This window comes from Lithobates pipiens, unplaced genomic scaffold, assembly GCF_037356315.1.
Source record: "Lithobates pipiens isolate NorthernLeopardFrog02 unplaced genomic scaffold, aLitPip1_a1.2 Scaffold_19, whole genome shotgun sequence".
Classification (NCBI taxonomy): Eukaryota; Metazoa; Chordata; class Amphibia; order Anura; family Ranidae; genus Lithobates; species Lithobates pipiens.
Window position 1 is genome coordinate 580075062 of NW_027507764.1, and position 12459 is coordinate 580087520.

The 12459-nt window shown below is 47.2% G+C and overlaps 1 protein-coding gene across 6 annotated transcripts in view; it reads right to left on the reverse strand.

Annotated features, from left to right (window-relative positions):
- LOC143997680 (microtubule-actin cross-linking factor 1, isoforms 6/7-like) overlaps positions 1-12459 on the reverse strand; it is a 214700-nt gene that overhangs the window by 99324 nt on the left and 102917 nt on the right. For all 6 annotated transcript variants that reach the window (XM_077493431.1, XM_077493430.1, XM_077493427.1 and 3 more), the window contains exons 14-16: positions 4884-5110; positions 2722-2844; positions 28-129 (exon numbers count right to left, since the gene is read on the reverse strand). In XM_077493431.1, coding sequence (XP_077349557.1) covers positions 28-129; positions 2722-2844; positions 4884-5110 — 452 coding nt within the window. The remainder of the gene's footprint in view (positions 1-27; positions 130-2721; positions 2845-4883; positions 5111-12459) is intronic.

Sequence of the window (12459 nt, forward strand, 5' to 3'; positions counted from 1 at the left end):
CCTACCAGTCTACTCTGAGCTCTATACCTGAATGGTCTCCTGGTAGCGGAGGGTGACCTTCAGCTGCTCCTCCAGATGTGTGTTGCGCTCACTCCAGAGCTTGTTCAGACTGTTCCAGGCCGCGTAGAGCTGCAAAGACCAGAGATGTTATCTTGGCACTAAATTATCCCGAAAAGTAGTCATAAAAAGTTCAAATTCCCCCATCCCTCCCAGCAAGATAATTTGCAGGTTCTGTTCATTCTCCTGCTGAAGCACCCAGGGTGGCCGTCTCTTCTTCCTCGGCCCAGCCCTGGCATTAGCTATTGCAGACTTATCTGTTGGCTTTGTGGATATTACTACATGCCCATTCACACATGAACCCATGCATAGCAAAACAGGTAGACTTTAATGGCGGCCCATCCAACAGCACAAATTCATCTTACTATTGCTGTTTGGCTGTCAGTAAGGAAAGAGGGAAAGCCCTGTGATGGTCCAAGTGGTTACCTGGAGCCTAACCAGGCCTGAGAGCTTTCTCTTCTCACAATCACCAAGCACCAGTAGGAGAAAGGGCTTGAGTCATGTGTGGCCCAAAAACCATGACTTGTTGGCAGAAGTGGCACCAATCAAGTCAAATTTTGCCCAATTACCTTGCACCTGAGTGGGAGGAAAGTGCATGAGTCACCTGTGGCCCAATCACCACCCACAAATGAGAAGAAAAGGACTGACTCGTGTGTGGCCCAATCACCACCCACAAATGAGAAGAAAAGGACTGACTCGTGTGTGGCCCAATCACCACCCAACAATAGGAGGAAGGGTGTGAGTCAAGTGTGGCCCAATCTGATGCACCAGTGAGAGGAAGGGGCATGAGTCACATGTGACCCAAATACCACACACCTTTGGGAGGAATAGGTGCCAATCACATGTGGCCTACCACCCAATCACCACGCATTAGTGAGAGGAAGGGCATGAGTCACATGTGACCCAAATACCACACACCTTTGGAAGGAATAGGCGCCAAGCACATGTGGCTGCCACCCAAGCACCACACATTGGTGAGAGGAAGGGCATATGAACCAAATACCACACACCATTGGGAGGAATAGACACCAATCACATGTGGCCCGCCACCCAATCACCACACATTGGTGAGAGGAAGGGGAATGAGTCACATTTTGCCCAATCGTTATACACCAGTGGGAGGAAAGGGCACAAGTCACATGTGGCCCAATCAGCATGCAGCAATTGTAAGAAGTGGGGGGAGTCGTGTGGCTCAATCATCAGGCACCAGTGGGAGAAATGGCTTAAGTCACATATGACCCAATTACCACACAGCCATAGAAGGAATGGGTGTGAGTCATGTATGGTCCAAACACCATGATCTGTGCTCAGAAACTGCATTAATCAAGTCACATTATGCCCAATCACAATTCACCAGTGAGGGGGAAGAGATTGAGTCACCTGTGGCCCAATCACCATGCACCCATAGGAAGAAGCAGCATCAGTCACATGAGGCCCAATCACCATCCACAAATGAGAAAAAGAGGACTGAATCACGTGTGGCCCAAATCTGATGCACCGGTGGAAGGAAGGGGCATGGGTGACCTGTGGTCCGATTATTACACACCCATGGGAGGAATTGGCTTGAGTTACCTGTGGCCCAATCTCCATGCACCGGTGGTAGTATGGGGCATGAGTCACATTTTGCCCAATCACTGTGCACCAGTGGGGTGGAAAGAGCTTGTCACCTGTGGCCCAATCACCTTGCACCCATGGAAAGAAGCAGCATGAATTACATGAGGCCCAATCACCACCTACAAATGAGAAGAAGAGGGCTGAATCATGTATGGCCCAATCTGATGCACCGGTAAAAGGAAGGGGCCTGAGTCACATGTGGCACAATTACCACACACCCATGGGAAAAAGGGCTTGAGTCACATGTGGCCCAATCACCATGCACCGGGGGGAGGATGGGGCATGAGTTGCATTTTGCAAAATGGGAGGAAGAGGCAGGAGTCACATGTGGCCCTATCACCACACACTAATGGGAGGAAGGGGCATGAGTCACATGTGGCCCTATCACCACACACTAATGGGAGGAAGGGGCATGAGTCACATGTGGCCAAATCACTACCCCCCAATAGGAGGAGGGGGCACGAGTCACATGTGGCCCAATCACCACCCACCAATGGAAGGAAGGGGCGTGAGTCACGTGTAGCCCAATTACCACCCACCAGGGGTAGGAAGGGGAGCAAGTCAAGTGTGGCCCAATAATCACACAACAGTGGGAAGGAGGGCATATGTTAAATGTGGCCCAATTACCACCAAGGGAATAAGTGGTGTGCACGATTAAAGCAACAGGGGAGCAAAGTGAAGGTTTGTATTTGCAGCTAGGGTTTAGGGAGATGGCCAGCAAGGACATGTTTGCTTGTAGGTCAAAAAAATATTTGGGTCTTCAGCGGGACTTGGATGCAGTGAAAGCCAGTCCTGGAAAACACCTATCACTGCAACCATGGAAAGAACGCCCAATCTCCTGCATTCAGTAATTTAGAAGCCCCAATTCAAACAACAGGCAGCAATTCACACCCAATTCCCTGACCTTGAAAATACTCCTGGAATGCACGAAAGAGCCCAGCTTGGTGTAGATCCTCTGACGTGTCATAGTACAGACCTATGCTCACAATTTATAAGGTGATGGTAAGTTATTTCTTCACTTGTAGATCCATCATTGGGTAATCTACTTGCCTCATCCAGGCTTTTGGTCACATCTGGCTTGTCCATGTCCCCACAAGAAGACATCAGGTCCACCCCGAGAGACCCCAGCACATCCAGTTCATTCTGCAGATTGTCAATGTCTTCTCGGAGAGCCTGAGGGTGGAAGGAGAACAACTATTATTTTATATGTACATTGTGTGAGTTTATTGTGCACAGGCCAGGTGAGAACAGCATTGGAAGTATTTCACTGCAAAGGTGCAACACTGTCTACATGGTTTGTATGGGTCTCTGCCCTCGGCTGCTGTACGACTTCTAACCTGCTGGGATCAGCTAGATCAGTCATATCCAAACTGTTTGCTTGCCTTAGTTCAGCCCTTGAGGTATTATTCCTGCTACTGACAACAACAACACAAATGATGGGGCATTATTCCTTCCACTGACACCAACGATTGGGCACTATTCCTTCCACTGACACCAATGATGGGGCACTATTCCTTCCACTGACACCAACGATTGGGCACTATTCCTTCCACTGACACCAATGAATGGGCACTATTCCTTCCACTGACATCAATGACTGGGCACTATTCCTCCCACTGACACCAATGATGGGGCACTATTCCTTCCACTGACACCAATGACTGGGCACTATTCCTCCCACTGACACCAATGATGGGGCACTATTCCTCCCACTGACACCAGCGATAGGGCACTATTCCACCCACTGACACCAACAATGGGGCACCATTCCTCCCACTGACACCAACGATGGGGCACTATTCCTCCCACTGACACCAACGATAAAGCTTTATTCTTCTCATTGACACCAATGATGGGGCACTACTCCTCCCACTGACACCAAGAATGGGGCTCTATCCTTCTCACTGACACTAATTATGGGGCACAATTCCTCCCCCTAAAACCAAAGATGGGGCAATGTTTACTCCCACTGGCCACAGTCTGGCCATTTTTTTAGAAAGTTTGGAGACCCCTAGGCTAGATGGAGTGATCCCAGCTGAGGCTCTCCATATAATGTACTTCCAGGAACACACTAACTGCAGCACAAATGAACCCCATTGGTCCTTTTGAACTTAAAGGAGCACGCCAGCCAAAAAAAAAAAGAAAGTGTTGGAATTATTTCAACTGAGATAGCCCAGTTTACCTTTCACTTGGCTCTATTTTTACCCCCCACCCCACCTGGCTGCCGTAAAAACCAAACCTCTCTGATGACTGTATCCTCATTTTCTGTATCTGAACCTGTGAAAGCATTGCCATTGTGTTCTCTGGTTCCAGCCCCGCCCTCTCTCTGTGCCCACTGCAGCTCCACCCAAACTAAGTGGAGCAAGTTGCCCGATTCAAGTCATGTGATAAGAGGCTACCCATAACTCCTGTGAGAAGCCACTCTCTGTATTGGATAAAAGATAGAAAATCTTGGACTTTCTCAATGGCAATATTTTCTTGATATTTTTTTATTTTATTTGCTTTTTTACCTTTTTCTTCCCCTTTTTTCACTTTGTGATTTCTTTATTTATAAAAAAAATAAAAAATAAATGCATTTTACTTTATCCTTATGCCACGTACACACGATCGGAATTTTGGTCGGAAAAAGCTCTGATGGCTTTTCATACGGAATTCCAACGGGATTCCGCTCAAGCTGTCTTGCATACACATGGTCACACAAAAGTTCTCTGAACTTTCGACCGCCAAGAACACGGTGACGTATAACACTACCACGAGCCGAGAAAATGAAGTTCAATGCTTTCGAAGCAGGTGTAGGAATTTGTATAGCGGATTGGAATTTCTGATCTGAACTTTTTCTGACCGAAAAACTGAGAACATGCTCTCAATCTTTCGCTGGCCGAAATTCCCCCAGCAAAAGTCCAATGGAGCATACAAACGATCACATTTTCCGACCAAAAGCTCTCATCGGACTTTTGCTGGCGGAATTTCCAGTCGTGTGTACGGGGCATTAGATATATTTCCTGACATTGCCCTTTATATCTTTCCCTAGGGCAGTGATGGCGAACCTTGGCACCCCAGATGTTTTGGAACTACATTTCCCATGATGCTCAACCACACTGAAGAGTGCATGAGCATCATGGGAAATGTAGTTCCAAAACATCTGGAGTGCCAAGGTTTGCCATCACTGCCCTAGGAGGAAGTTGTAGAGTTGCCACAAGCGTCTTGTTTACCTGCATAGCATCCAGCCGGGTTCTGATAGAGTCCGGGTCAGGGCTGGGTTGTTCTGTGTCCAGGACCATCTGCTGGGTGTCTCCAAGATTGACTGTCAGGTCAGAGAGGCTGACCCAAAACCTTTCTGCCAACATGAGCAGCCCAGACAGCCAAGCATCGCGCTCCTCTGCACGCCCGCAAAGCTGCTTCCAGTCCGCCAATAGCACCTCTGTCCGCTGCTGGAGGCCTGTATAGAAGGACAGGTATGCTAGAAGAGTCACCAAAGGGGGTTAAGGAAGGGAGAACGGCCAGAAGAAGGAGAAGGAGGACCTGAAGTACAACCTCAGAGGAGCTTAGAGGATTTACTTGAAGTCCACAAAAACATTTCTGTACATTTATTCAGCATCAGTTTCTTAGTGTATTATCATGGAAACATAGAAGAATGATGGTGGGAAAAGACCAAGTGGCCTGTTGAGTTTGCCCTTTTTCTTTTTTTTGGGGGCAATTTTTTAACTTTGAGTAAAGATCTGTATTTGTCCCAAGCATGTTTAAATTCACTTATTGTTGACCAACTCAATACCTCCACTGGAAGTCTATTCCAAGCATCAACTACTCTTTCTGTAAAATAATACTAAAGGTAGTAACTTTTCTCCTTTACTTTAAGGTCATATCTCCAAGTTCTTGATCTTGGCTTCATATTGAAAATCCCCCCTCCTGAACCCTATTCACCCCCTTTATGGTTCAAGGTTCAGCCATGTCCATCCTTTCCCTTCTTTCCTCCAGACTGTACATATTACATTCCTGAATTCTCTCCTCATATGATCCCTCAGACCTTTCACCAATACCACCCGAGATCCAGCTTCTGCATGCATGGCTTGTAGATTAATATTTTTTTTTTCATCCATAATTCAACTTTAATTACTTTAACCCTTGGATTACAAATTATAAGGAATTTAAGTGAGATCTCACACATAGCTAGAAAAGCAGGGGGCGCTCCCTTGTAATTATATTGTTTATAATTGTTATATCAAAAGTCATTGTTCTGTCTTTCTGTGTTGGGATGACAGCACAATTATTGTAACCACCTGTTTGCCAATACTTATAGTAAAATATACTTTGGTTAAGTACACCTTTGTGTGGAGTATTGTTTTCCCTCAGAAGGTGGAGCCAGTGGATCCTGAAGTGTCAATACAGGTATATCGTGTTATATTATATTGTACTGTATTGTATTGCACCACAGCTGTGTCAAGGGGACTAACTCAAGTTAGTGGGGTTTATTAGCAGAGTGCAGGCACAAATCAAACCAGCAGCTCCTTCGGGGGTCAGTGCTACATATAATTGAAAATTCTTATCCACACCCACCGCAATCTTCCCCTCCTGGCTCTGCCCCAGGACAGCACAACCTCAAGGTCATCCCTGCCCCTTGACCCTGTATAGGACACCCCTATATAGATAAATAAAAGACAGGCAGTACCTGGGTAGATTAATATATAATTTACGTAAATTAAAGGAGGTATTGCGGCCTGGCATGAATCCCGCCTGGTCTGTATACATCGATGAAAGGATGACTTGGGTTTAGTCTCAGGGATAATACCTTGGCTAGGATTTTTATATCTACTTGGAGTAAGGAGATGGGGTGATAAGATTCTGGGTAGCCTGGGTCTTTCCCCGTTTTAGGGATGAGGATTATCGTGGCCTCTCTCATAGAAGGTGATAAAGTAAAAGTCTTGAACAAGTGGTTGTACAGCGTGAGTAGTTTCGGGGTAAGTAGTTCACTGAACTGGGAGTAAAACTCGATGGGAAGGCCATCAGAGCCTAGGGATTTGGATCTCACGAAACTAGCCATAGCAAGGCTATTTTGTCTGTATTCAAGGGTGCCTCAAGGAGGTCAATTTGTTTGCTCGTCAGTTGAGGGAGAGTTATACTATGAAAGAACGTCGTTCTCAGTTCTGTTGAGTCTGTCGTTGTCGTCTTATATAGATCTCCAAAGAATTCCCTAAACCTAGTTGTTACGCTATGTGGATCTGTAATCTGTTGGCCCCCAGGCCCATGTAGGGTGATGACTACTGGAGGTCTGTCCTCGCTATGTACTAGCTATGCCAGAAGCTTTCCTGCCTTTTCGATTAATTTTTGTTTGGTGAAAAAAAGTTTTTGTCTGGCTTTTGTGAATTGAAGTTGAGTTACTACTCTGGATTGCATTTTAAGTCGGGCTGTTATTTCTGGAGTGGGACTGGTGGCATATTCCCATTCTATGGAAGTTAATTCCGTTACCGCCCTATCAGGCGCCAACAGATTCTGTCTTGATTTTGTTTATAAATGAAGTCAGTGTCCTGCAGGCATATATTTTAAATGAGTCCCAAATTGCTGAAATAGAAGCTTTTTGATCCCAAATAACATTTTTACCTTTTTTTTTTTTCTAGACAGACAGAGTTTTCTTTTGGGGTCTCTGGGACCCCTGTCCCAGCAGACAGCGCGGCAGGACAGGAAGAGGCATAGACTCCCACGGGAGTCTATGCACGGAAGTGGGTGTAAATACCTGTCTTTGACAGGTATCTGCACCACCTCCTCCCTGAAAGGTGCCAATTGTGACACCGGGGGGGGGGGGGGGGGAGGGTTCCGATGAGCAGAAGTTCCACTTTAGGGTGGAATCCCGCTTTAAGATGTTGAGGTCATGTGTTCAGTAGGAGTTCGTGAGGCCCCGAGTGGTCTGTTCTTGTTTCCAGGACCGGGGTAGCCCCCTGCATCCCTTTCGCAACAATGATGTTGTGAAGCGCTTCAACTATTTGTCCTGCTTCTGTTGTCACATGAGTGTTGACTATTCATTACAATAAAGGCTTTTATGGGAGTGCGGCTGTCCAGAATCCATTTCTTCAAAATGGCACTGATGGACGGTACTGATGGGCAGCACTGATGAGCACTGATAGGTGGTACTGATGGGTGGCACCGCTGGACAGGAATAGGCAGCACTGATGTCCACTAATAGGCAGCAATGATAGGGGGCACTGATTGGCATTACTGATAGGCAGTACTGACTGGCACTGAATGGCAGCAATCATAGGTGGCACTGATAGGCAGCACCGATGTGCACTGACAGGCAGCACTGAATGGCACTGATTGGCAGCAATGATAGGCGGCACTGATTGGCAGTGGATGTGGGGGGGGGGGGGCAATCACAGGAGGACATCCATAGACACCCTCCTGGCAATGTGTGAGTGCGCTGTAGCTTTCGGCAAAGGCGTGGTCGTGCAGAGGTTAAATATGATATTGGGTACATGACTACTACTGGGTTATAGAGGTATTGGTTTGTGTTTGGGATTTTGGTGAGAGGTAGGGGTTATGTTTACGATTAGAGAATTCGTTTAGAGGTTAAAGAGGAAGTAAACCCTGATGGGTTTACTTCCTCTTTTTTTCCCTGCAAAGGTAAAGCATAATGGACTACTATGCATCGCATAGTAGCTCATTATGTGTCACTTACCTGACACAGGAGCCAGCGAAGTCGCCGCTGTCCCCTGTAGTCCGCCGCATCCATGTTGCTTGTGGCGTCTCGCAGCTCCGACGAATCACAGCGGCGCAACCGCGATGACGTCACTCCCGCGCATGCGCACGGGAGTCGCGTCTCGCAGCTCCGCCGCTGTCATACGGCGAAGCCGCGATGACGTCACTCCCGCGCATGCGCACGGGAGTCGACAAATTAGGCAAATCCATTCTTGGATTTGCCGCATTTAGTGCGCCTGCGCGCCGCTGTCTACGGCGCATGCGCCGTAGACAGCGGTGCCCATTTTCGGGCAAATATCTCCTAAACCATATAGGTTTAGGAGATATTGCTTGGACCTACAGGTAAGCCTTAATCTAGGCTTACCTATAGGTCCAAGTTGTTTGGAAGGGTTTACTTCCTCTTTAAAAATGGTTATTAGAGATGAGCAGAATGAAAACATTTGTTTAGTTTCGGATTCATTCATTAAATTAATCATTTAGTTTCGTCATATTCGTTATGTTAGAATCAGGGCTGGTGCAAGGATTTTTGACACCCTAGGCAAAACCTAATTTTGACGCCCCCTGGCTCCACCCCTGACCCCACCCCCTTTCCCCTGCCCATGTAAACCGCACTTTTTAAATAAAGCACCCATCAAATGCAGCCTCTCCAGCGCCCATCAAATGCAACCTCTCCAGCGCCCATCAAATGCAACCTCTCCAGCGCCCATCAAATGCAGCCTCTCCAGCGCCCATCAAATGCAGCCTCACCAGCGCCCATCAAATGCAGCCTCACCAGCGCCCATCAATGTAGCTTCACCAGCGCCCATCAATGTAGCTTCACCAGCGCCCATCAAATGCAGCCTACTAGCCCATCAATGGATGTTTTCTTGCTTCCATTCATGCGGTAGATTGGATACAGACACTGTCCCCTGCCACCGCTGCGCCTCTGACACTATGTGCGAACAGAGCTGCGGCTGCCTGCTGATGCTGAGACTTAGTTGCTTGCTGCAGAGAGAAGAGAGTAGGAACACCAGTGGCCGGGCACCTTAGGCAGCAGGGCACCCTAGGAGGCTGCCTAGTTTGCCTAGTGGTAGCACCGGCCCTGGATAGAATAAGTCATTTTTGGACATTTTCGTTTTGTGTATCTGCTGTTCCAAATTGATTAGTATTTCAGAAGATATTTCGGAAGATTAGCCATATTTGTTTTAATGTATTTGGTTTTTTTGGGGGAGATTACTTAGGCATTTTGTTAGGATTGGATGGACGTGAATCCAACAGAATCTCCAAATCATAACATAACAAATGGAACAAAATTCATTTTGGATTCACTCGTTATGTTATGATTCGGAGATTCTGATGGATTCACCTCCATCCAACCCAAACACAAGATCATTTGACTTTTATACTTTACTGTATTTATTGCAATATGTTTCCGTTTCATATGTAATGTATTTTTTGATAATAATGAAAAATGTTAATGCAACATAAAATCAAAATGGATCAGAATCAATTTGGATCATTCATTATATTGTTACGTTGTTTTGGATGATTCAAACTTTAACGAAAGGCTCAAACCCCCGCATCATGTCATACGAATTGATCCGTTGTTTTGTTAAACTATATTTTGGATTCCTTGAAGTTCGTTACTAGTGTGATTTGGAGATTTGGATGCATCCAAACAAAATTTCATCCAGATGTAGCACCCTGGAGTTTAGGCAGGGTTTCTCCTCAAAATGTACTTGCCAGGAATAGTCATTTTGGCTAATTGTAATCCCTTGTACACACGGTCGGAGATTCCGTCGGAATGTGTCCTATCGGACCGTTTTGTCGGATATTCCGACTGTGTGTGGTATGCATCGAATTGTTTCCGTCGGAATATCCGTCGGACTAAATTTTCCAACTTGCTGGAAATATTTTCCGACAAACTGGTCCGATAGGACATACTCCGATCATGTGTAGAGAATTCCGATCGGACAAAGTGCCACGCATGCTCAGATCAAATTCCTACACCAAAGCTATTGGCTACTAGCCTGAACGTAGTCCCGTCGTAACGAAATAACGTCATCACGTTCTGAACGATTGGATTTTCCGACAACTTCGTCCGACCGTGTGTATGCAACAGTTTTGGACAAGATCCGTCGGACAAAATCCGACGGACAGAATCCGTCGGATTTGGTTGTCGGAATCTCCGACCGTGTGTACAGGGGCTTATGCCGCGTACACATGACCGGACTTTTCAACATCAAAAGTCCAATGGAACAATTCCGGCAGACTATTCGATCGTGTGTGGGCTGCAGCGGACGTTTGATTTGCAAAAGTCTGACAGACTTTAGAAATGGAACATGTTTCAAATTTTTCCGCCAGAACTCTGCCGGACCCAGTTCCTACCGAGAAATCCGCTCGTGTGTATGCTGGTCCGACGGACAAAAACTGACGCTAGGGCAGCTATTGGCTACTGGCTATGAACTTCCTTATTCTAGTCCGGTCGTACGTCATCACGTTTGAATCCGTCGGACTTTGGTGTGATTGTGTGTGGCCAAGTCCGTTCATTCGGAAAGTCCGTCAGAACTCTGTCAGAACTCCGTCAGAACTCCGTCGAAAGTCTGTCGGACCTATGTCCGGTCGTGTGTACGCGGCATTAGAGATCAATTGATTTCTCTCTAAGTTTGGCCTTGTTGCACTTTTCTCTTCTACCGCTAAGTATCCGGGTACTTGGTGGTACTAGATGCGAGAAGGGCAATGCAAGGTCAGATTATGGGTATATGGGGTGTCTCAGCCAATGGGCAGGGGTTTTCTTGAATCATTTGGCCTACTGGGAGAACCTATACATTCGGGTGGAGTCAGGTGATCGGTGTTCTGTGCCACCTGGACAGCTGTCTGGGTGGACGTGTGTTGTGTTGCCCGGGCTGCTAGGCCGGAATTTGGGCCTATCCTGGGCACATCTAGCTGCTAATCTGTCTGAATGCCTATGCAGAAGCAAGAGAGCAGCACAGGGTTGGGATTGCGGCTTGCAGTCCAACCAGAAGTGACGGTTCTGTCGGCTGGAGAACCTGCCAGTAGTCGGAGGTAGAGGGGAAGCTGTCGCCACTAAGGGACTATCCACCTTATTACCAAGGACCACAGTGAGTAGCTGAAGCAAGTACCGGAGCAGTATTCTCAGCAACTGGGGACAGTGAAGAAACAGGAAACTTCAGTGGGAATGAACCCAGGGACCTAGCCAGCGGAGGTGACAGTTGCAGAGCAGCCTTGTGTGTCCAGCCAGGGACCGAGAAGGCCAGTGGGGTGAAGCTTGAGAGGTATCTTGAGTGCCAAGCCAGGGACCCAGCAGAGAGGCGGGGGTGACGCTTGAGGAAGACACTACCGTGAAGATTGAAGGAGCTCAAGGGATTCAGAGTCAGTGAATCATCTAGTCTAGTGAGAGACTAGGAACTCAGTGGGCTGAAGAACCACAAAGAGTGATTGTAGTGAAAGAACTGTTATGCTTTGTGTTAGGAACTGTTAAAGACTGTTGCCAGTGGAGACAGCATTCCTGCGCATGCAGACGTGGCGTCTTGCTGGATGCCTTTCCCTGCATGGCTGGCCTCCTGTTGAAGTCCCAGGGTCTACCAACTGAACTTGCAACTACCTAAGGGTGTCCTGGCCCTAACCCTCTCTCCCCCAACAGTTTGTTAAGAGAAATAAACTCTCTTTTGCATTCAAGAAGTGTCTGGCACCCAATAACTTTAACTACCTTGCACCCACCATGCCTCTCAATCCACCATATACAGAATGATGTCAGCTGTCTTTGGCCCTGGAAGTTCTCATTAGTCTGAAGGAGGCCTGGGACCTTGCTACACAAATTTCGACTCACATATGTCTAGTGGTTAGGAGTTCAGCCGAGTGTTGAGCTGAGGGTTATGGCACAGGTATGTGATCATTCTGTAGCTGTGTGTTTGGTTATGTCCCATGGATGGGGTTGGGTGTCATTGTGGGGGATGGGGGTTTTGGAAGGATTTAGGGGATGCTGCAGCATTCTAGGTGATCCTGTAGGGGATGAGGTTTCTGGAGGGAGCTATGGACAATTATGTGGGATAAAGTCTTTCCAGGAGGCTGGGGGGGTTGCAGTGGTACTGTGGGAGACTA